Source organism: Panicum hallii, chromosome 5 (genome assembly GCF_002211085.1).
Source record: "Panicum hallii strain FIL2 chromosome 5, PHallii_v3.1, whole genome shotgun sequence".
Taxonomy (NCBI): domain Eukaryota; kingdom Viridiplantae; phylum Streptophyta; class Magnoliopsida; order Poales; family Poaceae; genus Panicum; species Panicum hallii.
The window spans coordinates 9,160,598-9,188,464 of NC_038046.1; the positions used below are offsets into that span (position 1 = coordinate 9,160,598).

At 47.7% G+C, this 27,867-nt stretch overlaps 3 protein-coding genes across 7 annotated transcripts; all 3 read left to right on the forward strand.

Moving 5' to 3' along the window:
- Nucleotides 1–235: 235 nt before the first annotated feature.
- Nucleotides 236–1,824, forward strand: LOC112894366 (NADH-quinone oxidoreductase subunit I 2). The gene has a single exon (XM_025962051.1). It carries the CDS (start codon nt 906–908, stop codon nt 1,542–1,544), a length of 639 nt encoding a protein of 212 aa, XP_025817836.1. The 5' UTR covers nt 236–905; the 3' UTR covers nt 1,545–1,824.
- A 7,527-nt stretch (nt 1,825–9,351) lies between these two features.
- LOC112893462 (phosphatidate cytidylyltransferase 1-like) lies at nt 9,352–17,124 on the forward strand. Its single transcript, XM_025960806.1, has 12 exons — nt 9,352–9,712; nt 10,757–10,856; nt 11,005–11,258; nt 11,386–11,537; nt 12,118–12,259; nt 12,930–13,086; nt 14,040–14,087; nt 14,165–14,251; nt 15,552–15,680; nt 15,775–15,831; nt 16,472–16,555; nt 16,666–17,124. Exons 2-12 carry the CDS (start codon nt 10,779–10,781, stop codon nt 16,753–16,755), a joined length of 1,278 nt encoding a protein of 425 aa, XP_025816591.1. The 5' UTR covers nt 9,352–9,712; nt 10,757–10,778; the 3' UTR covers nt 16,756–17,124.
- Nucleotides 17,125–18,410: 1,286 nt separating this feature from the next.
- On the forward strand, nt 18,411–25,100 carry LOC112893376 (phosphoenolpyruvate carboxylase, housekeeping isozyme). Of its 5 annotated transcripts, none has more exons than XM_025960667.1 (11): nt 18,412–18,552; nt 18,873–19,080; nt 19,831–20,222; nt 20,580–20,664; nt 20,809–21,031; nt 21,181–21,284; nt 21,363–21,453; nt 22,399–22,553; nt 22,756–23,754; nt 24,080–24,466; nt 24,639–25,100. In XM_025960667.1, exons 2-11 carry the CDS (start codon nt 18,913–18,915, stop codon nt 24,933–24,935), a joined length of 2,901 nt encoding a protein of 966 aa, XP_025816452.1. In that variant the 5' UTR covers nt 18,412–18,552; nt 18,873–18,912; the 3' UTR covers nt 24,936–25,100. The 5 variants fall into 5 exon arrangements, with proteins under 5 accessions (XP_025816456.1, XP_025816455.1, XP_025816454.1 ...); XM_025960668.1 differs by having other exon boundaries at nt 20,863–21,031; XM_025960671.1 differs by lacking the exons at nt 19,831–20,222; nt 20,580–20,664; nt 20,809–21,031; ... (4 more) ...; nt 24,080–24,466; nt 24,639–25,100 and adding an exon at nt 19,751–19,823 and having other exon boundaries at nt 18,411–18,552.
- The last annotated feature ends 2,767 nt before the right edge of the window (nt 25,101–27,867 follow it).

Below are 27,867 nucleotides of genomic sequence, written 5' to 3' on the forward strand. Positions count from 1 at the left end.
ACGGACACACGTGTTACTGCTGCTCCCTGCGTTGCGATCCCTCCCAGGCCGGCTACTCGGCTGCAGGTCCAGGTCCGCAGCAGCAAGGCGCGTTCCAGGCCCCGGTTTTACAGAGGATCCGGCGATCCGCCGGCGCACATGACGCGGCCATGGGAGCCAGTCCTCGCTCGACCTAGATGACCCAAGTACAAGGTTGGGGAGGAGTGGCAATGATTTTAGGGCCGGGCCCGGGGGTGCCACACCTCCACCACTACTGCCAGGGCCGGCGAGCCAGCCAAGGGATAAGAAAGGCAAAACAGAGTGAACAGGAGACGGATTGAATTCACAGTTCCTGCTCGTCGTCGGTCCCTTCGCTTCCACCAGACCACCGTCTCCTTGTGTACGTCCTCCCATCCACACCGCGTTTGAACGAGTGAAACCACCAATTGAAAGAGGGGATCAAGAGAGTGAGCAGGGGAAACAGTAGGAAAAAGAGGGGGAGCTGCAGCTCCCGCCACTGTGGAGTGGACTAGTAGTTGTAGTTGCAGTGCTGCTACTGCATTGTTGGGCACCAGCGGCGGCGGCTGTGCTGTGAACTGATCTCACGAGAGAGAACAAGAACCGGTTCCCTCTTCCGCCCGTGGCCGGTACAAATACCCCGTGTCCCGGCGCATCCCCTTCTCCAGCTAGCTCGGCTCTCGGCTAGTATCCTTGCAAGGTGCCGCTATATAAAAGCGAGCAGCTCGGACCTACCCGCACCAAAAGGACCCAGGCCAGCCGAGCCTCGGGAGCTCGCTCGTTTGTGCGCATCGCCCAGCTCTCGTTCGTCCTCCTTGCCGCCGCCATATGAGCTAGCGCGCGGGCGCCGGGAGGTGAGAGGGATATATAGGCCAGGGAAGGAAGGATCGGCGAGGTCCGCCGGAGGCATGGCTATGGAGACCATCAAGTGCTGCATCGCGTGCATCCTGCCGTGCGGGGCGCTGGACGTGGTGCGGATCGTGCACTCCAACGGCCGGGTGGAGGAGATCAGCGGGGGGCCCGTGCTGGCCGGGGAGATCATGAAGGCATACCCCAAGCACGTCCTCAGGAAGCCGCCGTCCACGTGCCCGGCCGACGGCGGCGGCGGCATCGTCGTGCAGAAGCCCGTCATCCTGCCGCCCAATGCAGAGCTGCAGAAGGGCAAGATCTACTTCCTCATGCCGGTCATGGCCGCCCCGGCAACAGACAAGGCTCCGGCGCCGGCGCCGGCTCCCGAGAAGAGCGCACCGCAAGGGGCGCCCGCCCCCCATGCCCATGCCTCGGCGGCGGCGGCGGCTAGGAGGCGGCGGAGGAGGAGGGACCACGCCACCGCGCGGGAGGGAGCGCCGGCCTGCAGCGCCGCGTCCGCAGCCCGACCGGCAGCGGCGGGCGGCGGCGCGGAGGGCGAGAAGGAGCGGCTGCTGGCCAACGAGAGGTACCTGTCGGAGATCATGAAGGAGAAGGCGTCCACGGCGAGGGACCGGCGGCGGGGGCGCGTCGCCGTGTGGCGGCCGCACCTGGAGAGCATCACCGAGGATGACTTGTAATCAAGCAAGGTGTCTTGTTTCCCTTTTTTCCTCCATTTCTTTTGGTTTTCATTGCTACCGGAGCAGTAGTGGTAGTTCTCCTGGCTTTCTCTTTTGTTAATTCCTCCTGCTTTGGCCGCCCTCTGGCCTTTATTTTTTTGCCATCTTTTCCCCGGCCCGCGCCTCCTTTAGAGCGCCACCATCATCGTCCTCATCTCCCCTGTTCACCTCCTTTACAAAGGTGAATCATGTCTTTGTGAAGAAAAAGATACAATTTTTGCTATGCTCCTCCTCCTCTTTATAGTGCATGATTTGGTGATGAAGTGTACAGTATCGACACTGGTATTGATTCCGAGTTGGTTGTGTGAGTAAACCTCTAGCAAAAAGTAAGAGGTGTAAATGGCATCAACAGATGGATCTTCTCCCCTCCCTTTCTGCTCAACACCCCATGCTTAATTGCCCACACTAGGAGCTCCAAAATTCTATTAATTTCTTGTAGAAAGTGGAGCAGTAACCTTGACACTGGTGCGCCCCGACTTGTAAATTCCTCCGGAAAATTTTGGAATTCCGTGCAGCGGCCTACATTCCATATTTCCCTCTCCCTTTTGTGCCGCGAGACCGCAGCAGGCAGGAGAGAGAAAGAGAAAGAGAGTAGAGAGCTGCAGAGCTGCTGCTGCGCCTGTGCGTGCATGTTGTCCTGGCCATCCATCCATCCATGATGAGCATGCGAAAGTTCTGAGAGGCGCTAGCACTCAATGAGTAGACCAATCATTGCCGGCAAGGCCCCATGCCATGCATCCGCCTTCCTCCACTACCAGAGAGAGCTAGTCGAGGGCGGCATGGATGGACGGAGCTCCAGCAGCTTTAGAGGCCGGCCCAGGCGCCGTGCGGCGATGTGGCGCCATTGACGCGCATCACCCAACAACCGTCGTCGCATCGCGGTCGCAGCAACCAGCTGAGGAGAGGATTAAACAACGCTGTTAGGCCGGGGATTAAGGATAAACCTCTCGCCCCGGCTGTGACGCTTTAATGGAGCTGACATGATCGATGCATATATGCATCCAAATCCTCTTGGCCTGGCCCCAATCGCATTGATGCGTTAGGAGCTTCGCTTTGGCTTTAATGATTTCGTCCATCTCCGTAGGGGTTCGTGGTTTGTTTGTTGGTTGGCTAGCTTAGATAACTAGCGCTGATGCTCTTTTCAGTTTTCACTTGGGAGGAAATTGAAAAAAAAGTGGCAAAGTAAAGGTTCCTCCTCCTCGGAGGAGCAATGGAGTATGGATTTGACGTAAAGATGCGCACGTACAATGCGTTTCGTCCCCGTCTTTCTCTCAATCAGACGTCCCGAGACCACTCAACTCACCACCACCCTTATCTGAACTATGAGGGCATTTGGTCTGTTCCTCCCACGAATCGGCGAGGTACGCGTGGACAGTGCTACGGGCGGATATATCACACTGGCATGGCACGAGTAACCAACAAAAGCACCAGAGTTAGTCTCCTCCTTTAGCCTGCTATTAGTTGCTCATGGATTAGCTTTTTCTTAAAACCTTGTTGATGGATTAGTTAGAAGCAATAGTATGATGGTACACTTATGTATGGTTCTGAATCATCTCTACTCATCACTAGTATAGTGGCAGTATAGTTTAGCATTAGAGTATGGATACACATGCTAGAATATATAAACACAAGAAGTTGTGCGAGGCCCGAATGGAGATTGCTTTTGCCGGGGGTTGCCGACCGCTGCATGATTATCGATCTCCCAACCATCCCCACACGCACCCGGCCATCCAGTTTGTTTATCGATCCTTCGGTTTCATTCCCCAAGGAGAGCGCGAGCAAATCTACTCGGTCGATTTACTATTGGATTTGGAAGCTCGCTTTGCTGCCCTAACGGGGCGCACAATCAGTAGCTCCGCGCCTTCGTTCTGAAAAAAAAAAGGAAGCCCGGGCCGTCGTAGGCGGCACGACGCCGGCGACAGGGCGCGCGCCGCGGCCGCCTAGGCTCGATCGTCCCCCATAACCGGAATGCGAGAACATCTTTGCGCGATCATTGCACCGGAGTTCGCCAGAGTGATGATTGCCCGGTATGCTTTGGCCGTCACTAAGTCACCTGTTGGCCAATCACAAAGCTACGAGTACCTTTAGTCTACCTTCAGGTCATTTAGTTTCTTCTTCTTCTTTCTCATCCGCTCTATTTTCACTTGTGATGTCCCTAGATCGGTTACTAACTGACAAGGCAACCTCGATTGACTGGTGACTAACAAGGGTTACTAGTTTACTGTTTCTTCATGCTAAGGCAATAATTAACAAGTTAGGAATTAGGAGGCAGGCCAGTCCATGATGGTGGCATGAGTTAGCTTGCTCCATAGATAAGCCGTTGTGAAGCCGTGCTGTCCAGTTTTGCAAAGGAGGCAAGTGGATGCATGGAGCGGTGGTGCGGTAGCTTGATATGCAGATTAATGAAAAGGGACCTTTAAGCAGCTGCCAATGCAAGCTGATTAAAAAAGAATTGATTGGGCGCCTGCATGTGTGCATGTGTCCCGGGAGCCCTTTTCAGATGGATATGCGCTAACCGAACTGCTGCTCTCTGTAGCTAGGCGCCCTTTAGGCTTTAGTTGTACTACTACCATACCATACGACCCTAGCCTGCCATAGCTAGCTCGTGCCTGCAGTGACATGTACCGGAACGTGAAGGTGTCGACCTAATTAACTAGCTGGCCGGCCGGCCATTGCCAACTTCCAAGAGATCTTGGGATGGAGGGGCCGGGGCTTGCTTTAGTTTAGAGGCCATTGCCAACTCAAAAGGCTCGCAGCTCGTGTGCACGAATGTGTGGTGTGGTGTGCGAGCGCAAGTGATCTCCGTGCGCGTCGTGATGGGAGATAAGAGAGAGCGCGCGGAAGAGAAGAAGATGGTGTGTGGGTGGGCCGGGCCCCCCAAAAGCTGTGCTGATCTCGCCTCGGCGTGGGCCAAACCCATCTTTATATAGGCGCGCAGAAGAGCCGTGGACCACAGGCCGGCACCATCATGGCGATGCCTCCACGGCGCACGAGCTAGCTAGCTCTCCATCGGAGCAAGCTAGCAGCTGCTAGGCCGTCTCGTCTCCCTCCCTCGACGGGTCACCGAACCTTTTGGGCGTCGATTCAATTCCCCGTCCGGCCGGCGGCCGAGTTGGATGGAGCTCATGTGCTCGGACGGGCGGCCTTTTGGCGAAAAGCTGGAGGGCTCAACTGCTCCCAGGGTAAAAGTGGGGCGCCCAACCGATCTCGGAGAGCAGCGGCAACGACTGGGTCTGGGTGATCGAGCGGAGCCTACGGTTACCTGCTGCCACCAGCTCGTAGCTAGCGATGGATTTGACATGACAGTGCCGCTGATTACCGTACGTAATCCTCCTCAGATGAGACCACCACCACTTGTTTGTTTCAGTTTCTTCCTCTCTTTCCCGTCAGGCACTGGTCGTATCATCAGTCGCCGTCCAAGGCACAATTCTGATAAACATCAGCTGTGGGTTAGTGTTATAGCTAGCACTCACCGGCATGTCCATCCAGCACATCATCGTTTGAAGGTTTTGACACCCAAGATACCAGTCCAAGAGATGCTGTTATTTTACTGTGCCATGCTCGTTGTGTTCTTGTCAGCGAACTGCTTACCGCGTGGCGTGGTGCCCTCGTCACTCGGCAGATCGTCGCCGTGAACTATGGAAGGCAGCAGTTTCTGTCAGAGGCCGCTTCAGAAAATAATAGCTTCTGTCAGAGGAACATCACATTGCTTCAAAGATATCCTTCCCATATCCTACATATGTCGTCAGAAAACGATGAAGATAAGGAGGCGAACGCGACACCAAAGAAAAGTAATGTAAATCGAGAAGACAAAGCGAAGAAATGCCAACTGACACAATATATATTGAGGGGGGAAATTGGCATACTGTTTTGTTTGGTGTACCATATGCGTGCAAAAGTTATGTTTAGGCCCAAGTATTGAATTTCCGGCCCGTGAACTGAGTAAGCACAGCAGTCTGCTGGGAGGACATACGAAGTCAGGCTCAGATGTTTGGTTGGCAGAAGGCTCAGTTCACCAAGCCGAATCTCAAAGCCCGTGCGTGGCCCTTCCTTTTTTTGGTGATTTCTCATGGCCCATCCAGCCCATGCAGTCTTCGCGGTCGCATCATCGGCATGGCACTGGCAGAGCAAGAAGCAGCAGCAGGTGGCCAGGTGCTCGGCTGCTCGAGAAAAAAAAGAGAGAATTCCGTATATAGCACTGGAAAAAAATAATATTTTATATGGTACTAGAATTTTATCATCGTAATTAACATTGGAAATTTTATTTGATTTCTTTCGTAGCACTTCCGTTAACTGGGCTGTTAAGGCCAATATGAAAAGATACTTTTACTCCTCACATTGTTTACTAAAATATTATCAGATCCCATGGAGCCAAATATAACGTTTCATATTTTATTGACATCTTTATGTTTAAATATGAACGATGCATAGGTATTTAATGGCAAAAAATAAAGATTATTGTCCTCAATTCTAATAATCCAATATATCAAAGTTTAGGTAACGGATAAAAGGATAAAAAGATACCAGGATGTACTCTAACATGACAATGCATATGATAGGTTTAGATTCCAACACGAACAATTCATAAATAGTAATAGGTTCAATCATTAAGTTCAGACACGAACAAGAAGGTTCAGTCAGTGCAATAGATTCCATGAACGATTGGATTGAAATCTACATCAGGTCTACATGCATATCTTACAATCAGAGTTCATAGATACACACAACCAAACAAGTTCATATCCACTGTATCCATTACATCTGATTCAAAAGTAAGCCATGTGCAATTATAAACTAAGACATCTTTTACTTCTCGTGCTCATTACAGGGCTAGCAGGGCCTCCAACTTTTTTATTCCTATCCCATTGCTGGTGTTAGCGCCAAGGGAGGATCCCCCAGCCCTGGACAAATCCAAGATAGGTGGCCTAAAAAGGCTATGTTGGCCTATTAGCGGTAATGGATCAAACTGAGACGTATTTGAGAGGAAGTAAGACCAGGGGAGGCCAAGCACCTCCTCGGGAGGGGACGTTTCCTTCGTGGGGAACGAATCGTCTGACGGCGCATTTAATGCGCCCTCTCTACTGCAACCGAGCGAGGCCCGTGGGTGGTGCGCCTTTCCTGTAAAATCATATGATTACGGGGGAGGCGTGCTCTCAGACGGCGCGATGACTAGGATAAAGGGAGCCTCCCCGCCTGGGTCGCGTCGTCCGGCGATAGGCGGTGGGGTGGCCCCTGCCACTTGCACCTCCCGTCATGTTGATTGGGGAGGAGCGCCTACGGTTCCGGGCAACGCACAAGAAAGATTCGGACGATGCACATAGCCCGGGAGAGACCAGGGGCATCCTAGGGTCCCTTGAGGAGGACCCGGTTGACGAAAGTTTTGGCCCATGGCGCAAGATCCTGCTTGGCGGGCGGGCGTCACTTGCAGGCCGGCGCCCCTCATCAGACGCCGCATCCACACTTAAGGCGGCAAGTCTCTTTCCAGAGCCCATGGGAAAGGCTATGAATAGAATAGACGGGCAATGTGTAAAGGGGATCCGATCAAAAAGAATTTGAACCTAGACTCAGCTGAATACTACCATGAACCTAGACTCAGCTGAATACTACCACTAGCTCCACATAGAACGTAGGATGTTACGCCGCCAAGGCGGCCCAAACCTTTCTAAACCCCTTTGTTTCCTAATCGTCACACGTCCGGAATTTTACTGCGTGTTACAGCCCTGGCCGAATCTTTAAATAGGGCTTCCCATGAATCCCTACTTGCGGTACTCACTCACCGACAGCTAGCGCGCCAAATGAGAGAATAAGATTTTTTTCCTTATTTCTTAGCTGGCTGCTTCCTTTTCTTTTTGCCTTTGCATTCAAAGGTATAATTGTTTCCTCGCTACGCACAGGTATGAGCTCAGACTGATTTGAGCTTATTGCCGCAGCCCCCACGGCTTGCCCGCCGTCGCCGCCGCATCCGCCGCTTGCCCCCACGCCCCGCGATGGCGGCCCTCCCCGCCGCTGGTCGGGTAAAGGGTCGCCCCCTGGGCTCAGGAGGAGCCTGTGCCATCCTCAGCCCTGCCTCTTGCCGGCCGCCGCCGCTGTATATCTAGAGTTGGGAGAGAAGGAGCAAGAGGGAGGGGAAGAAGTTCATGAGAGGAAGGGGTCGGTGCTCTGAGGGAGAAGGGAGGGGTCGGGGTTCCGAGGGAGGGAGGGGTACTTTCGTCCAAAGAATAAATTCCAGTATGACCAACCGTGTCTTTTTAACGGAATGTGCTAAATGTAATGGAAGCGTTAAAAAGAGAATGAGATAAAATTTTCGATATCAATGAAGGGAAGTAATTTTTCTAATGCTATATAGGGAAACAAGTTTTTTCCAGTGCTATATAGCGAATTCTTTTTTAAAAAAGAGAGGAGGCCGCTCGTGTGCTTGTGGTTGAGGATCCATTTTTGATGAAACCATGGGGGATCGATTCGATTCCCCACCACGTCCTCTCGTCCCGTCGGTCTCCTCCCTCCTCCGGTCCTCCCATGCTGATGCTGCCCATGAGACCACCGGCATATTCGCGCTCCACTCCACACCGAAAGCAGAGAACCGACGCGGAGCATAAGTTGTCAGGGACTTTTCCTTAAGCACCCTAACCTCGGTGCCCTCCGATAATGCCACGCCTTTTGAGCTGTGGGAGCCTGTGCCCCATGTGTTGGCGCACGAAAGCTCCGCCTCCTTTTTGAAGTCCGGGGCGTAAAGCAGCCAGGGTACAAGGCAATAGTAGGTGTTCAGTTCCGACGACACTGGATGGCTGATGGCTCGACGATTCTGAATTTCCCGTGGCTCGGGCGCTCGGCATCTCGGCACGGCACGGGACAGTTGGCCACGGTCAAATGCGTCGCGTTAGTTTTGGCACGTCGCGCACCAGGTTCGCGACCGGGGCACCGGCACCGAGCCGCCCCGCGCTGACCACGTGGAGTGGAGGTAAGCGAGTGAGAGCGTTCAGCTGCGCAGACATCATGCAACGTCGTCAGCGGTCAACGGTGCCGAGGCCTCATGCTTTAACTTTAATCATTAATTAATCAGCGCTGGGGCTCGCCGTCTCCTCCGAACCGATCGGCGCCCACCGCGGCCGTGCTGTGCCCACGTGATCGCTGCTCCTAAACCCGGTGGCCCATCGGCCACGCACGAACAGGATTGCTCAGCCGATATTCTTCTTCAATTCAAACAGCCAGTGAACCAGCACAAACTCTGCAGCCAGTCCAAGCCAAAACATTCACCACCAACTCTCTCTGCACCTTCATAACACACAGGGGCGCGTGCGTGAAAAATTCTGAGAACCTATGGAAAGCTAGAGTTCCTCTGAAGATTAAATTTCTCCTATGGCAGTTCGATAATGACAGGTTACGGACGGCGACGGCCCTTAAGAGGAGAGGGTGGAAAGGGAACCCTGCTTGCTCGCTATGTGGCCGCGCTGAAACCAAATACCACATTCTCTTCGGGTGCTCCATTGCTCGTCTAGTTTGGTTTCTGTTTTCTGTCTTTGTTTCTTTCTGGTGCCTGTAATTTTACCTGGTATCCCCAGGGGTGGTGTTTGTCTGAACTATCGGTTTCAATCAAAGCAGAGTTGGGGAAACCCTGCTACAGTGCTAGCAGTGCGAAGTTGCAGACTTGCAGTGGTATAGTACAAAACGACGTGAAGGAATATATGTGCATTTCAAAAGTAGCCCTTGGGCCACTTCCCACGGGCCCCTGCTGGCAATTAATTGAACTGTACTGTGGTGTCGTGGTGTGCGTACTTGATCTCCTGCCGTCCACCCGTTTCGTTCCACGGCGTTCTCCGACCCCCCAAGCTTTGTTCTCCCTCAGCGAGCAAGCCGAGAGCGAGCGGTTTAGAGGCACGCCAACCGGAATTAAAGCAAGGAATTGCCCAGCGGGGCGGCGACACGCACCAGGTGGAACCCGAGCGCCGCAACTCCCTCCCTCTCTCGCGAGTTCTCCCCCTCCCTCTGCTCCCCCTTCTCGAAGTCGAAGGGCGCAGCGCTCTCTCCACGCAGCCCCCGCTCCCGCGCGCGCGCCGCCGGGGAGGTGGTGCTAACGCGGAGGACTCCGGACCGCGCCGGAGACAGCCGCTCTCTTCCGCCGCCACCTCGAGGTACCTCCCGTTTCCCCAGTGAGGGCGACTTCCGCGCCCTTCGCTGTTACGCCGTCGGAAGTTCCTGCTTCGGCTTAGCACTTCAGTTTGTCGGTGCGAGCTGCGAGGAGATTAGTTCACGGCGATGTTTTGTCGCCGGCGGCGGCTGGGTGATTCGGGGGGAATATGTCAATCGCGCCCCGCGCGTGTTAGCTGTCCACCCGTCGAATTTTGTTAGCTGGAGGGTGCGGCTCGGTTTGTTAATTGAGACGATTTGGGACGGCTCTGGATGAGCGGTTGCGAGCGGCAATTAATAATCGCGAGAGCGATGTGCTTGTCCGTTGCGCGGATCGCTGGCGTTGTGCAGGCGCGTGGGCGAGGCAGGCCATAGACTATGCTACTAGTAGTAGCAGTAGGCTTGACAATGACACGGCTTGTCCCGTGCAACAGGAAGGGAATACGCATGTTTTGGGTTGCGGGAGGGGAAAAAACAATCACCCCTTCGGTAAGCCCTAAACGGCAAAGCCCCACCTCGCTAATCCCCTTCCCTCATTCCTCTTCCCGTACCCTGGCCGCGGCGGGGCCAACGGCGCATCCGCTTCCAAACGACGGCACCTAACTTGTGAGAACCCTAGCCTGCTTTGAGCTGGATGGGTGCGTTGCTCGTTTTGTTATTTGCTTTGCTGTGAGCCCCGAAATCAAAACCTTCCTTCCGGGGATGGGTCCTCCAATCCGTCCAGTTTGCCTTTTGCGGGAGTACTGGCTCGTGTTTGTTTTCCAAAACTATTTGGGGTTCAGCTGAATCCCAGTCCCCACGCCCCGTGTTTGAACCCCACTTTGGATGGCAGCTTATTGCTAGATTGAGTTTTGCTCTCCTGGTGTTCAATCAGTTAACCATCTTATTTTTAGTTAGCCGATTAACAGGGGTTCTGCTTCGAGGACCTTTTTTTTTCAGGATCAGTTCTAAACACTGTATCCGTATGTGTATTAATTGCTACATTATTTGTATTCATCTCATAATCAAATCTGGTCTGCCTGCCTGTTTTGCTTTTCATTTCTATATAGATTTGACTTTCAAGTACCAGTGATGCAAAGGGACACCAGCTCTAGCGATGCTTCTGCTTCTCACACAGGGCGTGTTAGACGTCGGAGACAGCCAAGTGAGGTTAGTAATTTCTTCTTTTTGCTCTTTATCACTTTCTGTTTTCTCCATATATTTCGGATAATACTTACATTGCAGCATGGTACAAAGCTTGAATAGCAGCCGGTTTCAGGTGCTCCTTTTTTGTAACTAATCATGATGATTTATTCAGGCTACTGTGGATGGGAATAGAGCTAATGGACAGCCGTTGCTTGTCAATGATCGGAACAAGTATAAATCGATGCTTATCCGTACATATTCAACAGTATGGATGATTGGAGGCTTTGCCTTGATTGTTTACATGGGCCATCTATATATCTGGGCCATGGTTGTTGTGATTCAAATATACATGGCAAGAGAGCTTTTCAACCTACTCAGAAAATCCAGTGAAGAGAAACAACTGCCAGGGTTCAGGCTGCTGAATTGGTAAGCTTTGGGTCGTTTTGATTCTACTAACATCAAACAGGAATTTGTCAATCTCACAGTTGCCATGCTTTTCAACAGTACCTTTTCCCCTTGTGTCATTTATGTACAAGGTTATTTCCCATTGTAGGCACTTCTTTTTCACGGCGATGCTGTACACTTATGGGCGCTTTCTTAGTCGGCAGCTTGTGAATACAGTAACTTCAGATCACTTACTGTATAAGGTCGTCAGCGGCCTAATAAAGTACCAGATGTTTATTTGCTATTTTCTTTATATTGCAGGTAGGTTCAGTACTTCCTGCAACATGTAATGATTTCCTCTAGTAAATACATTACAAAAACTTCATTCTAGATTTAGAATGTTTCAATGTGATTCTGTTCTAATTATGACCTTGATTCTTGCATCAAAAGATTTTATCCAAACGGACTATGTCCTCTTGATAACTTATTAATATATTACTGTCTGCTATTCTACGGTTTAGTTAGAGGAATGCCATGGTAATTCAATGTTACTCTGCAATTTTTTTGCTAGGCATTGTTTGGCTGATAGCTGCTCAGTTGATTTAAATGGGAAAATTCACCTTTGGGTTTGGTGTTATTATTCATATTACCATCAGTGGATGGAAACATTGCATTCAGTAGTTTTGATTATTGGGCATTAGAGTCTGCAAATGTCCAGTGCCCAATTTTTGTACATGCCTGCCTTGGTTACCGTTACGTACATACTAGTTACCTTTGAAGTGTCTTCGCCCACTTGATTGCATGTGTTGATGGTCATGATTTAACAACGGATAACCTGCTTATCTCTAATTTCTAGTTCATATCTGGCAAAAAGGTAATATTTGTGGCTCCCTTGATCCAGGGTTTGTATGGTTTATTTTGACTCTGAAGAAAAAGACATACAAGTATCAATTCAAACAGTATGCGTGGACGCACATGATACTTTTAACAGTTTTTGCACAGTCCTCGTTCACTGTGGCAAACATATTTGAAGGGATTTTCTGGTAAGTGATTTGTTTCTTTATTAATACCCTGTTCAGAGTTTCAATTTTTTGGGGTATGTGGAGTGCCTCGCCATTTTTATTCAGTTTTTAGGTACTAGACATGTATTTATTTGGTATGGCCATCGGCACCCGGAAGATTCCCTGTCTTCCTGAAAAGGAATCCTAATATTTTATCTTTTATCTGTTCTAATCTTGCAGATTAATTAAAATTTTGAATTTCATTCTGCCTTTCTTTTTGTACAGCCATAAAAAGAATTTTTCTGCACTTCTATTCTCCGACACTATGTGCCTCTCTACAGTATTTAGCGTCCACATTTGTTACTTTAGTAACATTAGTACCATGCTCTGGTCTAGCTTTATTGACCTGTATGAGCTTCTGTGATAGTGAAGGCTTCTAATTAGATCCTGCAGAATATCTTATGAATACTAATGTTGGTATAATGCCCTGTGCCTCTGTCTGACTTCTGTGCCTTTTGATTCGTTCTTGCACTTTCCTTTTCATTGGAAGGTATATTGTTCTGTTTTGTTTCTTCCTTTTGAGTTGAGTTTGAACTATTTTATGCCAATGATGCATATTGCGGAAGATGTGTGCGCTTTTACTAAGAAATTGATATTATGCTACAACTGAAACTAATGAACTCCGTGCATCTACATTGCTATGTGTATTCAGGTTTCTTCTGCCTGCTTCGCTCATTGTGATCAACGATATCTTTGCTTATTTATTCGGGTTCTTTCTTGGGAGAACACCATTAATCAAGTTGTCCCCAAAGAAAACTTGGGAAGGTTTTATTGGTGCATCAGTGACAACTATCATCTCTGCATTTCTGGTGAGACTTTGCTAAATTCCCCATCAGGTTACTTTTTACAGCAACATTTGATTTTTTTTAAATGATGAAATTTGGCAGCAGCCTCCCCCTGTGCTTTTTTACGTGTAACGGCCCCTTGTCTTGAAGTATAGTCTTACTTATGTTGATGTCTCTCGTCTAAATTAGAGCCTTTAGTATCTTTGAACATTAAGTGTTCTTACTGATGTGTTATTGTATTGTCCACTTGTGTGTTTCTGTATAGAAGTGTGGTCAGGGACTGCGTTACAGGTTACTAATTACACTGGCACCCACCTTTTCTCTTGTAGTTATTATCCACCACCAAAACTCTGATCTCCCTTCTCGTTGATCACTTGCACATCAGTTGTGTTACTCATATTTATAGTGCACTAGTCGCTTTTCCCATGCGGACCTCAACAACAGAATTATATGTACAAGAATATGTTTTGTCCATTCTCTAGAGAAAAACGAAAACCCTCAGAGCTTTCTCCATGACTCAATGTTGTTTAACCATCTCTCAAGCAATGCCTGAATCAACACATACTTCCTTTCCGGCTTTCATACCATCATCCCTTGTGCTGTTTCCAGTAAGAAGAAAATATAAGATATAAGGAATGGTGTAAACCCTACCAAAACACAGCCCAACATACAGAACTAGAATATGGTGGTGCCAATTACAAAAGTATAACGACGAGCCTGCACTACAGGGCTAAATACCTGAGGCAAGCGACTTATTTTCTTTCATTATCAACCTTACAAGTCAAAAGCATGCTGCAATATGAAGATTTGTGTTGGTCCCTCAGGGTTTATATTTTTCTGGGAATACACCTGTATACAAACCCTTGAAGGTTGGGTTTTCAAATAATAATCCACTAATAATTTCTGTCTGTAAAAATATGGCTATTTGTTTTTAGTTCTAAATGATATGTTGTTCATTTTTCTTTTTCCTGTGGCAGTTAGCAAATGTAATGGGCCATTACCAATGGTTGACATGCCCAAGAAAGGTGACAGAAATTTTCTTCTAAGTATAATTGTTGTATGGCCAAGTTGCTACTGTGTTACTAATTTTCATTAATTTCAGGATCTGTCAACTGGGTGGCTTTATTGTGATCCTGGACCAATGTTTAAGCCGGAGCATTACTCGTTGGGAGAATGGGCGCCACACTGGGTGAGGAAAAGTCATTTGCTCAATTTAATTATTTTAATATTTTCCTTGTACTCTAAAATGGTGTCTTCATGTTCCCAACCATGAAGGTTATCCCAAAATTACTGTGATGATCTCTTAACCTTAGAGCTCTTATTGCAGTAAAGCTTATTCCATGGTTATTGATAGTAATCCCTAGCCAACAAGTCATTCCAAAAAGAACAAACTTTTTCTTCCAAGTCAAGAGGTGGTTGCCCTAAAAAACACCTGGTTCTGTTTTTGTTGAGCTGAAGGAAAGAATACTAGTACAGCTAGTTCATTGATGAAGAAACGGCTGATTGTGTATATTAAACTTGAACAGAAAAAAAAGATGGGGATGGTATTATGAATTCAACTTCAATCCTTTTTTGAGATACCATCAAATTAGTACACTTACACTCAGTGGAAGAATAGTCAGATGCAGACTTTTAGCAGATATCATCTCCTTTTATATGGCCGCTACATTAGATGACATGCCATATTTATGTAGTCAAAACATAGCCATGATTGATCTCTTTCTGTTAATGTTGCTGTGTGGAACATGATAATTTTAAATAGCTTGCAATTTGGATACTTGGTTCAAAAGGTAGCTAGCCATTTGAATCTTGTAAAGGAATCCAATTAGACCATGGGAAAAACAGTGAGAGCTGTATGTCATGGATGGCACACACATGGTCTGAGTAGGAGAACTGAGCCTAATTCAGGTGGTGGGAGGTGTATAGGTGTACATAGCCACCACCCAGGTTCATGCAATGCCACCTAGTTCCTTGTGTTGGTCTTTTCCTCTTTTTTTCCTGTTGATAAAAAAACTCGGCCTGCGAGGGGCTAGCTGCCCCTCGAGCATTTAATGGAAGAAGATGGTCTTCTCACACAGACCGAGAAAACCCCCGAACCCCTGCCCCACCCTTACATAGGGGCACCATTGCCTGTGTGAGAGCGGGCCGGGCCTTGACCTGTGCTTTGGCGTGGTGGCAGGCGAGGGGATTTTTTTAAACCCAGCCTGAAATTCGTTCCCATGGGGAGTCGAACCCAGGACTTGGGGAGGTGCTATTTGAGTCCTCTAACCAAGTCAGCTAGAGGGTCGTTCACTTTTTTTTCCTGTTGATTGCTTGAGTCTTTTTGCATGTGCTCGATCCAAACAGAAGATTAAAGTTTGCTTGATTCTTTTTGCCATCCCAATATTATCTTTAATCTATTGCTTCATCATTGGTTTTGTTTTTATCTTTCTAGAGTTTCTGGATCTTTGATTATTGAACTTTATTTGATTGCGTGTGTCTCTTAACAGTTCCCATGGAAAGAAGTTGCCATTATGCCCGTGCAGTGGCATGCTTTAGCCCTAGGTCTGTTTGCATCAATAATAGCACCGTTTGGAGGGTTTTTTGCGAGTGGCTTCAAGAGGGCTTTTAAAATAAAGGTATATACTGCTTCATTATTTCACTAACTTTAGGGTTACTTGTATTATTTTTACTTCAATTGATAGATAATTTTTTTTCAAAAAAAAATTATAGGATTTTGGTGACAGCATACCTGGGCATGGGGGAATTACTGACAGAATGGATTGTCAAGTAAGTATTTCTGAGAAACATTCTGGCTATATGGATATGTTGCTGGCCTATATTTATGCAAGCTTTTAGCATCCTCATTCTATTGATATAGTGTAACAGGCCTTTGGGCTGTGGCTAGTCCAAACAATCAGTTATAAAACTATCATTTCAACCAAATGTTTAATCTGATTATGGCAGGAGTAGCAACTTCATATTATATATGCCATTCCTCCATTTAGCTACATTTTGTGCTGCTCGACACACGTCTTTCATGTGTCTTTATGGATTGACCCATAAACCAACTAGCAAAATTATGTTGAGAAAGTAGAAACGATGGGAAATGAAGCCTTTGGTATATGACTAAATACATTATTGTAGGCATCAAAAAAATAAATACATTGTTGTAAAAAAAGCTTGGGTAAGTGCAACTGGGGCCACAAGAATGGCTATGAGGGCTTCATTTCAAAATACATATGTTGGTAATTGTATTGGTTCTTGTGTTGATAAACACACGACGGTCTGTTTCATATCAAATAAATAAAATGAAGGGGAAATTCCGTCTTTTGTTCTCTCCCTTGCTCCAAGCTGAAGAAATCTCATGCATTAATGTCATGATCAATATGTTACAGCTGAAAATAATTTTCTGTATGCTTTTCCTCAGATGGTTATGGCAGTGTTTGCATACATATACCACCAATCATTCATTGCGCCTCAGAATTTCTCTGTTGAGATAATCTTGGATCAGGTTAGGATCATTATACCTTAATATTTATTCCATTATCTTGAGTTGTTCTCTCTTCTTTTCAGCAATTTATCTTGTGTGATTCTAACCAGTATCTACCTTCTGTCATTCAGATTATAAGAAACCTAACCTATGAGGAGCAAAAATACTTGTATAAGCAGCTTGGTGAAATCTTCCATGAGAGGCAGCAGATGCAAAGCTGAGAGTTAATGTGCTTATGAGAAGCATGATGTGTTGTGTATTTAAGCCTTCGGCTCATTCTGTAGCTCTAGATTCGTGTATAGCTGCATCCGCCGGAATGCACGATGATATAGCGAGTCCTTGTTTAAACCATTGTACAGAATGGTAGAAAGGAGAGAATGAATGGGTTTTAGGTGCTTTATTCGCTCTCCACTGACGCTGCCTTCTGCAGTTATCCATTACTCCGTGCTAATTCTACCCCCCTTATCATCTTTTCTTCCCCCTTATATTGTGACAAAGGGACCTGTATTCTTGCTTATCACTTTGCGGTCCTGATTCGGGACCAAATGTTTGAGGATGCATAGAATAAGAGGGAGCAGGGCAAATTCTTACTTCCTCGCCTTTTCTCTGCCATCAGGCTCTTCGTTGCATGTTTGTAAGTTAGCATGCATAGCAAAAGAGATGTTCTTGTTCCCCTTTTCATGCATCGATGTGCTGCATCCCGGTAAGCGTTTCTTTCTACACTGCCATAGGGAATGACAATTTACAATCATGCATGCGCCGTTGAAGGAAGTGAGAATGCTCACAAGCCAGGTAGAGGTGGCCATGACCATGAAAGCGTTGATGCCATCTACAACGATCCATCCTTGCTAGTGGCTACCAGACTCGGATACCTTCCTTGTGTGCACACGGAAACATCATCGTAGAAAGTAAAGCAGGCGGGGCACATCATCATGGCTCGAATAACCGGTGTCTCCCTTCCGATTCTGTTTGGCCCTGTGCTCGAGGTTCACCAGTACCAGAATCCAGAAGTGGCGGAACCTGTCGATGCTTATGTTTGAGCCATGATTATTGGTTAGTACGAATCAACGATCATCAACACGCAACGGTTCTACCCTTGGATATCCGCTCCGGGCTAGGCGTTGTTGCTATCTGGGCTCTCTTGCAAATCATGGCACTCGCCCATGATATCTTATCGCATGACACGCCATCGATTATGATATGGTAGTGTGAGCATCGAGCAGATCGCTTTCTATTGATTCAGCGTGGCCATAGTACAATTACAAATTTGCAATAAAGTTTCAATTGATACGTCCACTTAAGGCAAGCAATTCTACTGGGAGGAAACACAAGTCCATGTATATGGGGATTATTCTTAAATGGAAATATATCAAATATGTGCTGTATACTGACGTTGTGAGAATCCATATATCGAAATGTGTGTAACTTTGGTCACAAAATTCCCTACAGTTTATGGCTCACTTAACATAGTGTGATTTATAAATAATAAATATGTGCGATAATATTAAGCTGCACACACCAACTGCTAATGGAAAAAACTGGACAATCACTTAATATGTGTTTGATTCCACATATGAAGTGGGGCTTGAGGTGTCCAGATCTGCTGCCACCTCGCCACCGCCCTTCCTCTAATCCCAGAAGGAATCAAATAAATCTCTCTATCTAGAAAACATAACTTTTTTATCAATTGCGCTCTAGGAGGTTTGAATAAATTAACAAAATTCTTCTACAGAAAACAAAACTCCCGGCGGGCCTCCAACATGAGACCAGGAGCCGAGAGAATAACGCTCCACTTGGGCCGTCACCACCATTTGTCCATAATCCAGCCAGCCTCTCTGCTGCACAAGCGACGGTCCTGCCCCGTCCTATAAATAGCTAATCACACCAGAGAGAGGGTGTCTCTCTCCGTCGCAGGAAGCCCGCTGCAGCATCAAGGAACGTTTTTTGTCGTGTTGATCTCCCCCAACTCCGCCCCCCGTCTTGGCCTCGCCAGAAAAAGAAGCCTGTTCCAGGCAGAGGTGCTTTCCTCTCCTCCCCCTTCGATAGTTCGATCCAGTAGGATTGTAGTCTATTTCCTAGATCTTGTTTGGGCATCCATCCTTCTTGGAGTGACACAGTCCCTAGTTCGTACAATGGGTGATTTCTGCGGGTTTTGATCGGCATTTATTTTTGCATTCGAGAAAGCCCTGTGCTTTCTTGGAATCCGCGTGGTTAGGTCTCGGCGGATCGTCCTCTCGCAGCGAGAGGTTGTCAAAACCCGTGGGATTCGATGGATTTCTGGGGGTTTTCTATTCCTGTGTTAATTGTGGGGTTTTGATCTGTGTGCTTTCTGTTGCAGGGGTGCGCGAGGGGAAAGGAAGGGTCTTGGGGAGACGGAGATGGCGCGCAATGCTGTGGACAAGGCGACGTCCATCGACGCCCAGCTGCGGCTGCTGGCCCCGCAGAAGCTCTCCGACGATGATAAGCTGGTTGAGTACGACGCCCTGCTCCTCGACCGGTTCCTCGACATCCTCCAGGACCTGCACGGCGAGGACATCAGGGAGACGGTACATTAATGCTACGATTGATTCTTGCCCGTGATGCTACTTGTTCCCTTATTTGTGCTGCCTGTCGATTTAGGAGGTAGATAGCACGGTCATGCTCGGAAATCTGTTTATAAAATTGTGCATGCATGGATAGCGAAAGCAGAGGAATCAGATATGGCATTTGGGCCTTGTGGGTTTCAATGGTGATGTTCTTCACATATGAATTTTTCATTCACTCTAGAGGTGGAAGTTAGTGCTGCGTTTAACAAAACATAGTAGTACTGGGGCTGCACCATTTTTTTTCTCCAGTTGATTATCACTCCTGTACAAGTTGTACTTTGTGTTTTTTATGGTACATTACCATGATGTTCAAAACTAGTAGGCTGCCATGATGTGCGAATCACTTGTACTATAATTGTGGCCTTCTGATAATCTTTTAGAGTTATATATGCCCTTTGAACTGTTTGTTGATACAAGGTAGTTTGCGGGTTGGATTTATTTCCTTTTCAGTACATAAGTATGATAATAGAATTGAAAGCTACAGTTTTTATGCATGGGTGTATCAATACATTATTTTACAAGATTATATTGTACCACACAGTATGTCGCTTCTCTTTGGCTACTTCTGGATATCTGTTTGCCCATCTCATAGGATTGTTTACTTTACCTAAATATCTTTACAATGATGCAGGTTTATTCTTCAACCCGCTCTACTTTTCAGTGGTAATTTATAATTTGCAATGCTGTAAAAATCTCCTTTTATGTAAATAGGTGCAAGAATGTTATGAGTTAGCTGCTGAGTATGAAAGTAAGCTTGACCCCAAAATGCTGGATGAGATTGGCAATGTGTTGACCAGTTTGGATCCTGGAGACTCCATTGTCATAACCAAGTCATTCTCACACATGCTTATCCTGGCAAACTTGGCCGAGGAGGTCCAGATCGCATACCGCAGGAGGATAAAACTGAAGAAGGGTGACTTTGTTGATGAAAACTCGGCAGCAACTGAATCAGACATTGAGGAGACATTAAAGAGGCTTGTGCATCAGCTTAAGAAGTCCCCTATGGAGGTATTTGATGCTCTGAAGAATCAAACCGTTGACCTTGTCCTGACTGCACATCCGACTCAGTCAGTCAGGAGGTCACTACTCCAAAAGCATGGCAGGTTAGTTTTAAAGCTTGCTGAATTATTAGAGATAATAGGATAAGATTTATTCGATGTAATTAAAATTCTTCTATGAAGAACTGTGGGTTGTGTTTGTTATTTGTGTTAAATAAACCAGAGGAACACAGTTTGCTCACCTTGAATTATACATGAAGCTTTCTAGAAAACATGATGTTTTTCCCTCATTTTTCAATCCTCCTTTTCTATTGTGTAAATACAAATATTTCCTTGCATGGTTCTGTGGTAGACCACCCTTTTAGAAACAACAGAAATCGAAAAATTATTTGATATTCTTGAGGCATGTTGAATCATATGTGCCTTTTCAAAGCTTTAAATTCTTTACCTTTCAATCTGCAGGATAAGAGACTGTTTAAGCCAACTTTATGCAAAGGACATTACTCCAGATGAGAAACAGGAACTTGATGAAGCACTTCAAAGAGAGGTAATTTCCTTATCTTAGATACTTTTGTATGCTATTAGTGTTGTATAGTTCTATCTCTGTAATAGCTAATCAGGAAAACTTTGTCATCTTCACTAATGATTTATTCAAATGGTTCAGTTATCACATATTATTTCTTATCTATAGATTCAAGCTGCCTTTAGAACTGATGAAATCAGGCGGGCGCCTCCTACTCCTCAGGATGAAATGCGTGCTGGGATGAGTTATTTTCATGAGACTATATGGAAGGGTGTACCCAAGTTCTTACGTAGGGTTGACACTGCCCTTAAGAACATTGGCATAAATGAGCGGGTGCCCTATAATGCCCCTCTTATTCAGTTTTCTTCTTGGATGGGGGGCGATCGTGATGGTACATGGCATCTATTGCATGCTCTCTCTCTCTCTCTCTCTCTCTCTCTCCAGTCTATTGGATACTTTTTTTGATAATGTGTTGAATCATGCAAATAAAAGTTTGCAAAAAGGAGTGCAAGTACGATTCTAAACTGATATCCACCACAGGGAATCCAAGAGTCACACCAGAGGTTACAAGGGATGTATGCCTGTTGGCTAGAATGATGGCTGCTAATTTGTACAATGCCCAAATAGAGGACCTTATGTTCGAGGTAAAAAATAGGACATATTTTTATATTAAAACACTGTAGTTATATTAGTCTCACGAGAACTTTCTTTTATACATGCAGTTATCTATGTGGCGCTGCAGTGATGAGTTACGTGTCAAGGTCGATCAGTTAAACCATTCCTCCAAGAAAGATACAACAAAACACTATATAGGTGCAGATGCCATTATAATAGTTTTTTGTTTAAGATATCTTATGTAATACCTTACGCATTGTCTATCATCTGCTGCCAAATATTCAAAACTGGCCGCCAACCTATGCTTTCACATGGGATTGAAACTGGTGTACTTTTATATACTGTATTGCTTATGATTAGTATGGATCCTCATCAATTAGGAACAGAAGATGACATTTTAGAACCATATAATAAATGCAGGTCCAGTTTGATAGTTTATTCTATCGGGTTATGAATCGAACATCATAAACTGCATGAATCTGAGTTGCTGAAGACTGATTTATGAGACATGCAGATCAGAAACGTAGCACAAGTGGTTCTAACCAAAGTCAATATAGGGGGAACTTTAAACAATAAAATCCTAGTGTGATTAGTAATTGGAAAAAAAACGGGGCATTTCCCCAAAAAGAAAAAACAGGGAAAATCTTTATAACGAAAAGTTTAGGCCTTAAGAATCAGAAGCATTTTGAGGATTTGAAACATTCATTTAAACTAGGGTATCAGGTATGACCCAGAAGCTATATTAAGAAACAGCTAAATATCATTACGATTTGCATGGGTACATGGTGCTTTCTTTCCAATGTTGGAGTCATGGTCTTGATATCTGAAATCTAAATCATGTTTCTCTCTCTTTATTTTGTCTCTGATATATGTAGATGTCTATTTCTGACTTCTACCATGTTTAGTCTCGATTAGAATCATATCACTGTGGAAGTATTTTCTGAGAGATTCTTGCCATATTCATGCAGCCTGTAATATTTAGCTTGGCATCATAGGCAATTGACATGAATTTACTGCATACTTATTAACCTTTTGTGTGTGTGTGTGTGTGTGTGTTTTGCTGTTCTATTCCTTCATATTTCTGCAGTTTATACATACCTAGGTCAAGTTAATACATGCTGACATTGCTTTTCTTGGATGCAGAGTTCTGGAAACAAGTTCCCCCCAGTGAACCTTATCGTGTGATTCTCAGTGATGTCAGAGATAAACTCTACAACACACGTGAGCGAGCACGCCATTTATTAGCAAGTGGGTTTTCTGAAATTCCTGAGGAAGCAACCTTCACTGACGTTGAACAGGTATCTAAAGTGAAACAGCGGTGTTCGTTTGATTCGCCTGGATAGGATAAAAAAATTCTCAGTTCCGTACACTGTTAGTATGTATTAAGATCAAATTCTATGATGTACGGTAACAGGTTGAAACTTTCCCAAGATAACGGACATTGTAACTGTTTTGGAACATATTATGCATCTTATGGATTGAAGCTTTCTTCTCTTGCAGTTTTTGGAGCCTCTTGAGCTCTGTTACAGATCGCTCTGTGCCTGCGGTGATCGCTCTGTTGCAGATGGAAACCTTCTTGACTTCTTACGGCAAGTGTCTACATTTGGACTATCCCTTGTTAGACTTGATATCAGGCAAGAATCTGACCGACATACTGATGTTATGGATGCTATAACTGAATACCTGGGAATCGGATCATATCGTGAATGGCCAGAGGAGAAACGCCAAGAATGGCTACTCTCAGAACTTAACGGAAAGAGGCCATTATTTGGTCCTGACCTTCCCAAATCAGATGAGATTGCTGATGTTCTAGAGACTTTCCATGTGTTAGCTGAACTTCCTTCGGACAGCTTTGGTGCATATGTAATATCTATGGCGACAGCTCCCTCAGATGTTCTTGCAGTTGAGCTCTTGCAGCGTGAATGTCATGTGAAAAAGCCACTGAGAGTTGTGCCATTGTTCGAAAAACTGGCAGATCTTGAGGCCGCACCAGCAGCACTAGCCCGGCTGTTCTCTGTTGAGTGGTACAGAAACAGGATCAGTGGCAAGCAGGAAGTGATGATCGGGTATTCAGATTCTGGGAAGGATGCTGGTCGTTTCTCTGCTGCTTGGCAACTGTACAAAGCTCAAGAGGAACTTATCAAGGTTGCTAAGTTGCATGGGGTTAAGTTGACTATGTTTCACGGGCGAGGTGGGACTGTTGGAAGAGGTGGGGGCCCTACCCATCTTGCTATACTGTCACAACCTCCAGAAACTATTCATGGATCACTTCGGGTAACTGTTCAAGGTGAAGTCATCGAGCAATCCTTTGGAGAGGAACATTTGTGCTTTAGAACCCTGCAACGTTTTACAGCTGCTAGTCTTGAACATGGCATGCATCCTCCAATTTCACCAAAACCAGAATGGCGTGCTTTAATGGATGAAATGGCTATTGTTGCCACAAAGGAATATCGATCAATTGTATTTGAAGAACATCGCTTTGTTGAATATTTCCGCCTTGTAAGTCTTCAATTTTCTTTGCTTGTGTTTTCCCTTTTACATACCTGCACTTTCCTTATATTGGCATGCAAATACTACTATGATTTTTTTTATTGTAGCTTTTATCGAGTCTGTGGCATTTCACTCTTGTTTTCGTGAATTGGATATTTTTCAACCTAGTCCTGAAGATTAATTAAAATACAGTACTGTTCCAAACCATACATCTCCAAACCGTACATCTACTGTTATGTCATTACTCCTTGTAAAACTGTAAATTTATTATTTTTGGTAATGATTCTATTTGCGTGCATAACTAATCCTGGCATTGTGTTTTTCTTTGGAGTAGGCAACGCCGGAGTTGGAATATGGAAGGATGAACATCGGAAGTAGACCATCAAAAAGAAAGCCAAGTGGAGGCATTGAATCTCTGCGTGCGATTCCTTGGATCTTTGCTTGGACACAGACTCGTTTCCACCTACCAGTGTGGCTTGGTTTTGGTGCAGCATTCAAGCATGTCTTGGATAAGGACATACGGAATCTTCAAACCCTTCAAGAGATGTACAACCAGTGGCCCTTTTTCAGGGTCACAATAGATTTGGTTGAGATGGTGTTTGCCAAAGGTGATCCTGGTATAGCTGCTCTGTATGACAAGCTTCTAGTTTCTGAGGATTTGTGGTCATTTGGCGACCGTCTTAGGGCCAACTATGAAGAGACAAAGCGGCTTCTTCTACAGGTGATTGTCTTGCACCTTTGTGCATTCTTTAAACTTGCGTAATAGGAAATAGAAACTGAATAGGATTGACCGTAAACATGTTAAAACGAAACCATAACAATCACCGGCTCTGGTCATAGGATTTTCACTGCATCTTGCCTCACCCAATGCAACGTGATTTGCTGGATTTCAGGTCGCCGGGCACAAGGACCTTCTGGAGGGCGACCCTTACCTGAAGCAGAGGCTGCGCATCCGTGATTCCTACATCACCGCGCTGAACGTCTGCCAGGCCTACACGCTGAAGCGCTTCAGGGACCCCGGCTTCCAGGTGAAGCCGCGGCCTCACCTGTCAAAGGATATCATGGACGCCGGGAAGCCAGCCGCGGAGCTGGTGGAGCTCAACACCACGAGCGAGTACGCCCCGGGGCTGGAGGACACCCTCATTCTCACCATGAAGGGCATCGCCGCCGGCATGCAGAACACCGGCTGAAGCAGAAGAGTCCAGTGCCTTGTCATTTTGAGCTGGTGTAGCCGTAGTAGGGGGATCATGGACGTCTTGGTGCACTGGCTTTGCTAGCGCGAACCAGTTGCATGTTTAGTATGCTATGCTACATGCTTATCCATAATAATTTCACATTATGTTCCTTTTGGATCATCACCCCTTATTTCAAGTCGTGAGTAGGACATCATGTTGGCGGCGAAATTACGGCATGGTGCTGGTATGTTCGTGTCAAGGAGCTAGTCTGGTGAATACTATTTGGTTAGATCATGGTGTCTTTGCCGCACGGCAGCTCGTAGCAGGGCTGCAGAGTGGCCCCGCGGCGTGCAGCACGAGCCGCGACAAGGAGAGGCCAGGACAAGTGGAGCGTGGACGGTGCACGCTGTGGATCGTCGCGAGCACCGGGCGGTGGCGCCGTGCCGTCGTCCCCGTCCCGGCGCGGCGGCGAGAGATGCGATGCAACAAGCGCGGCGGCAGCCTCCGCCGCTCTCCCGTTGTCCTCCGGCCGCCGTGCGGGCGGGGAGCCACAGCACGACGGACCATGCTGCGCGTCAGTGTCCGTGACCGGGATGCTCCACTGACCACTGGTCCACTGGAATGTCGATGTGGCGCGCATGCGGAGATCTAGGTCTCTCACTTTCCGCTGATATGGCTAGGCCGTCAGCTTGTCGCGTCAAGGCGGTTACGCAACGGAGCGGAACAGATGCCTTTTCTTTTTCTCCGTTGCTGGAGAAAGCAGCACGATCCTTTTTTTCCAAAAAAAAAACGAAGAAAGAAGCACGATCCAACTCGTACCTCTTTTCTGCTCAACTATTTTTTTTCTAAATGCAACAGAAGTCAGTTGCAGCTCAAATTAGTACCACTGGTACTCCAAGTTGATCAGCGTACTTTACGGCTTGAGCCCTGGGCGTAGCCGTATCTACGCTGCGTGACAATGCCGGGAGGCCGGCCGGCCGGCCTCCGAAACCCATGATGCCCGCGCCGTGCGTTCCCGTTGTTGCTCGCGAATTTATGCGGGCTGTCCCCTCGGGCCCCTTCTCGCACGCCTCCATGTCCCGGGGGTCCCCGAGAGCCCCTGCCCGTACTCGCCACACTACCATAACTCCCCTGGCGTTCGGTCGCACTTGCGCAGTGCCCCGCCAGAGACCGCGCGGCGAGCATGACCAAATCATTGGCGAGGTAGGCGCGGCGACGAACTCAACCCACCGAGGATCGCGTCCCGTTCGGTCCGGACAAGCTCCCAACGAACGAGCGAACGAGCATGCGGACCGGACGGGCGTTCTCGCGCGCGCACGGACCACACCGCTGCCGCTCCCTCCCAAACCGATTGATGGCCGTCGCGTCTCCCGGCGCCGGCACGAGCAGCAGGCGCAGGCGCGCAGCGACCAGCCGAGGTAGCCGACGCGGCCGACGCCCCAGCGGCGCGCTCTGGCTCTGCCGCCGCCTGGGCCCCGTCGCGCCCGGCCCGACGAGGCAGATCGCGCGCGGATCGTATCGCGGCATCGTGACCCGTGCGGGGGGCGAGACGAGACCGACCGGCGGGCAGCGGGCGGAGCCGGCCGCGCCCTGTACCGCGCCCGCGGCAGGCGGAGCCCCCGCAGATGTTGACCGCGTGCCCCCCCCCTCCGCCCGCGGCGTCCGTCCGGGCATTCACTCGCTCGCGTCCGCCGCGCGCCCCCAGTCCCACTACTCATTGATTCACTCATTCACTCCGTCCGCTAGCTCTGCGCCTGCGAGCGAGAGCCCTGACGGTGCCGGGGGCGGCTGGCGCTGGCGCGCACGGCAAAAAGAGCCAGCCGGACGGGCAGAGGCGCGGCAGGGGGACCGGGCCAGGCCCTGCGCTGCGCTGCGCCGCGCCTCTGCTCTGCTCTGCTCCACTCTGCTCTCCGCGCTCCGACGCCGGCCGTACCCACACGCGGCGGAGATCTCCATTAAATTGGCGGTGACGCGCCCACGTTCTCTTGCCCGCGTGCGGGATCGGTGGATCCAATGGACTCGCTCGCCAGCACGCGACGACGCTCTACCCACATGTTGGAGAGGTGGTTTTTGTTTGGAGCCGGCCGGCTGCTGCTCGAGCAAGAGAAGACCAAGCTCCACTCCACTTGCGCGTGATGAGACGGATGGAGGAGAGCACGCAGCTCTGCTTGGCCGTAGCACGAAGCGCTGTTGAATCGCCGGCAAGGATGGACGCCGTGCGCGTACTGGCCTGGTCTGTCTCCAATCAACGCCACGCCCTATGGAGATCGCGGGTCGGCCTGCGAATATCAGCGATCGATGTCTGTAAACAGTATGACTCCTAGGGTAAACGGGAGCAACTGTGAGCAATCCAGTTTGGAGTCTGGATCACCAACTGGCTATGAAAGTGTCGTTCTGTGTGAACGACACGTTTCAACAGTTTCTTCTGTAGGAACCAATGCAACACGTAGGCGTTATGTCATGAGGATTTGATCCAAGAGGATGAAAAAAAAAAGTAGAGGAATGGAAGGGCCCAATCGCTGTCTTATCCCTTCTCTCTGTTTTGCAATCACGGTGCAAAACCTTAAAGCTTCGCTTTTGGATTATAACAAGAAATGAAAAGGCAGAAAGGCTTGGCTTTTCCAACCTAAGCAGCACCCTCTTTTGTCCGCACCAAAAGCTACCGCCAATTTTTTTTTATAGGGCCAGAGTTGCAAAATGCACGCCAAAAGCTCGCCTCTTTCCACGACGAAGAAAGGGATAGATTCTTGTTTTGGATTGTTTTATGCCCCGAAAGCAACCGGTCGATTGGAAAGCGTGGGAGGTGCCTTTGCATTTTCTTAGTAGGTCGGTTTCTTAGTACACAAGTCACGCTCGCGTTGACGCTTGAAGCCAACGTTGTGGCCATACTAACAGAACAAAGCTTCACTGCATTTTGATTTAATTCGAAGAAACCATCTATAAGCCA

Excerpts from the sequence above, each read along its gene's own strand:
- LOC112893376 (XM_025960667.1), top strand. The coding sequence starts at position 18,913 with ATGGCGCGCAATGCTGTGGACAAGGCGACGTCCATCGACGCCCAGCTG. Across the intron at positions 20,665-20,808 it reads ATGAAGCACTTCAAAGAGAG|ATTCAAGCTGCCTTTAGAAC; the intron begins GTAATTTCCTTA and ends TCTTATCTATAG. Across the intron at positions 21,032-21,180 it reads GATGGGGGGCGATCGTGATG|GGAATCCAAGAGTCACACCA; the intron begins GTACATGGCATC and ends TATCCACCACAG.
- LOC112894366 (XM_025962051.1), top strand. The coding sequence starts at position 906 with ATGGCTATGGAGACCATCAAGTGCTGCATCGCGTGCATCCTGCCGTGC.
- LOC112893462 (XM_025960806.1), top strand. The coding sequence starts at position 10,779 with ATGCAAAGGGACACCAGCTCTAGCGATGCTTCTGCTTCTCACACAGGG. Across the intron at positions 10,857-11,004 it reads GTCGGAGACAGCCAAGTGAG|GCTACTGTGGATGGGAATAG; the intron begins GTTAGTAATTTC and ends TGATTTATTCAG. Across the intron at positions 15,832-16,471 it reads CTGACAGAATGGATTGTCAA|ATGGTTATGGCAGTGTTTGC; the intron begins GTAAGTATTTCT and ends GCTTTTCCTCAG.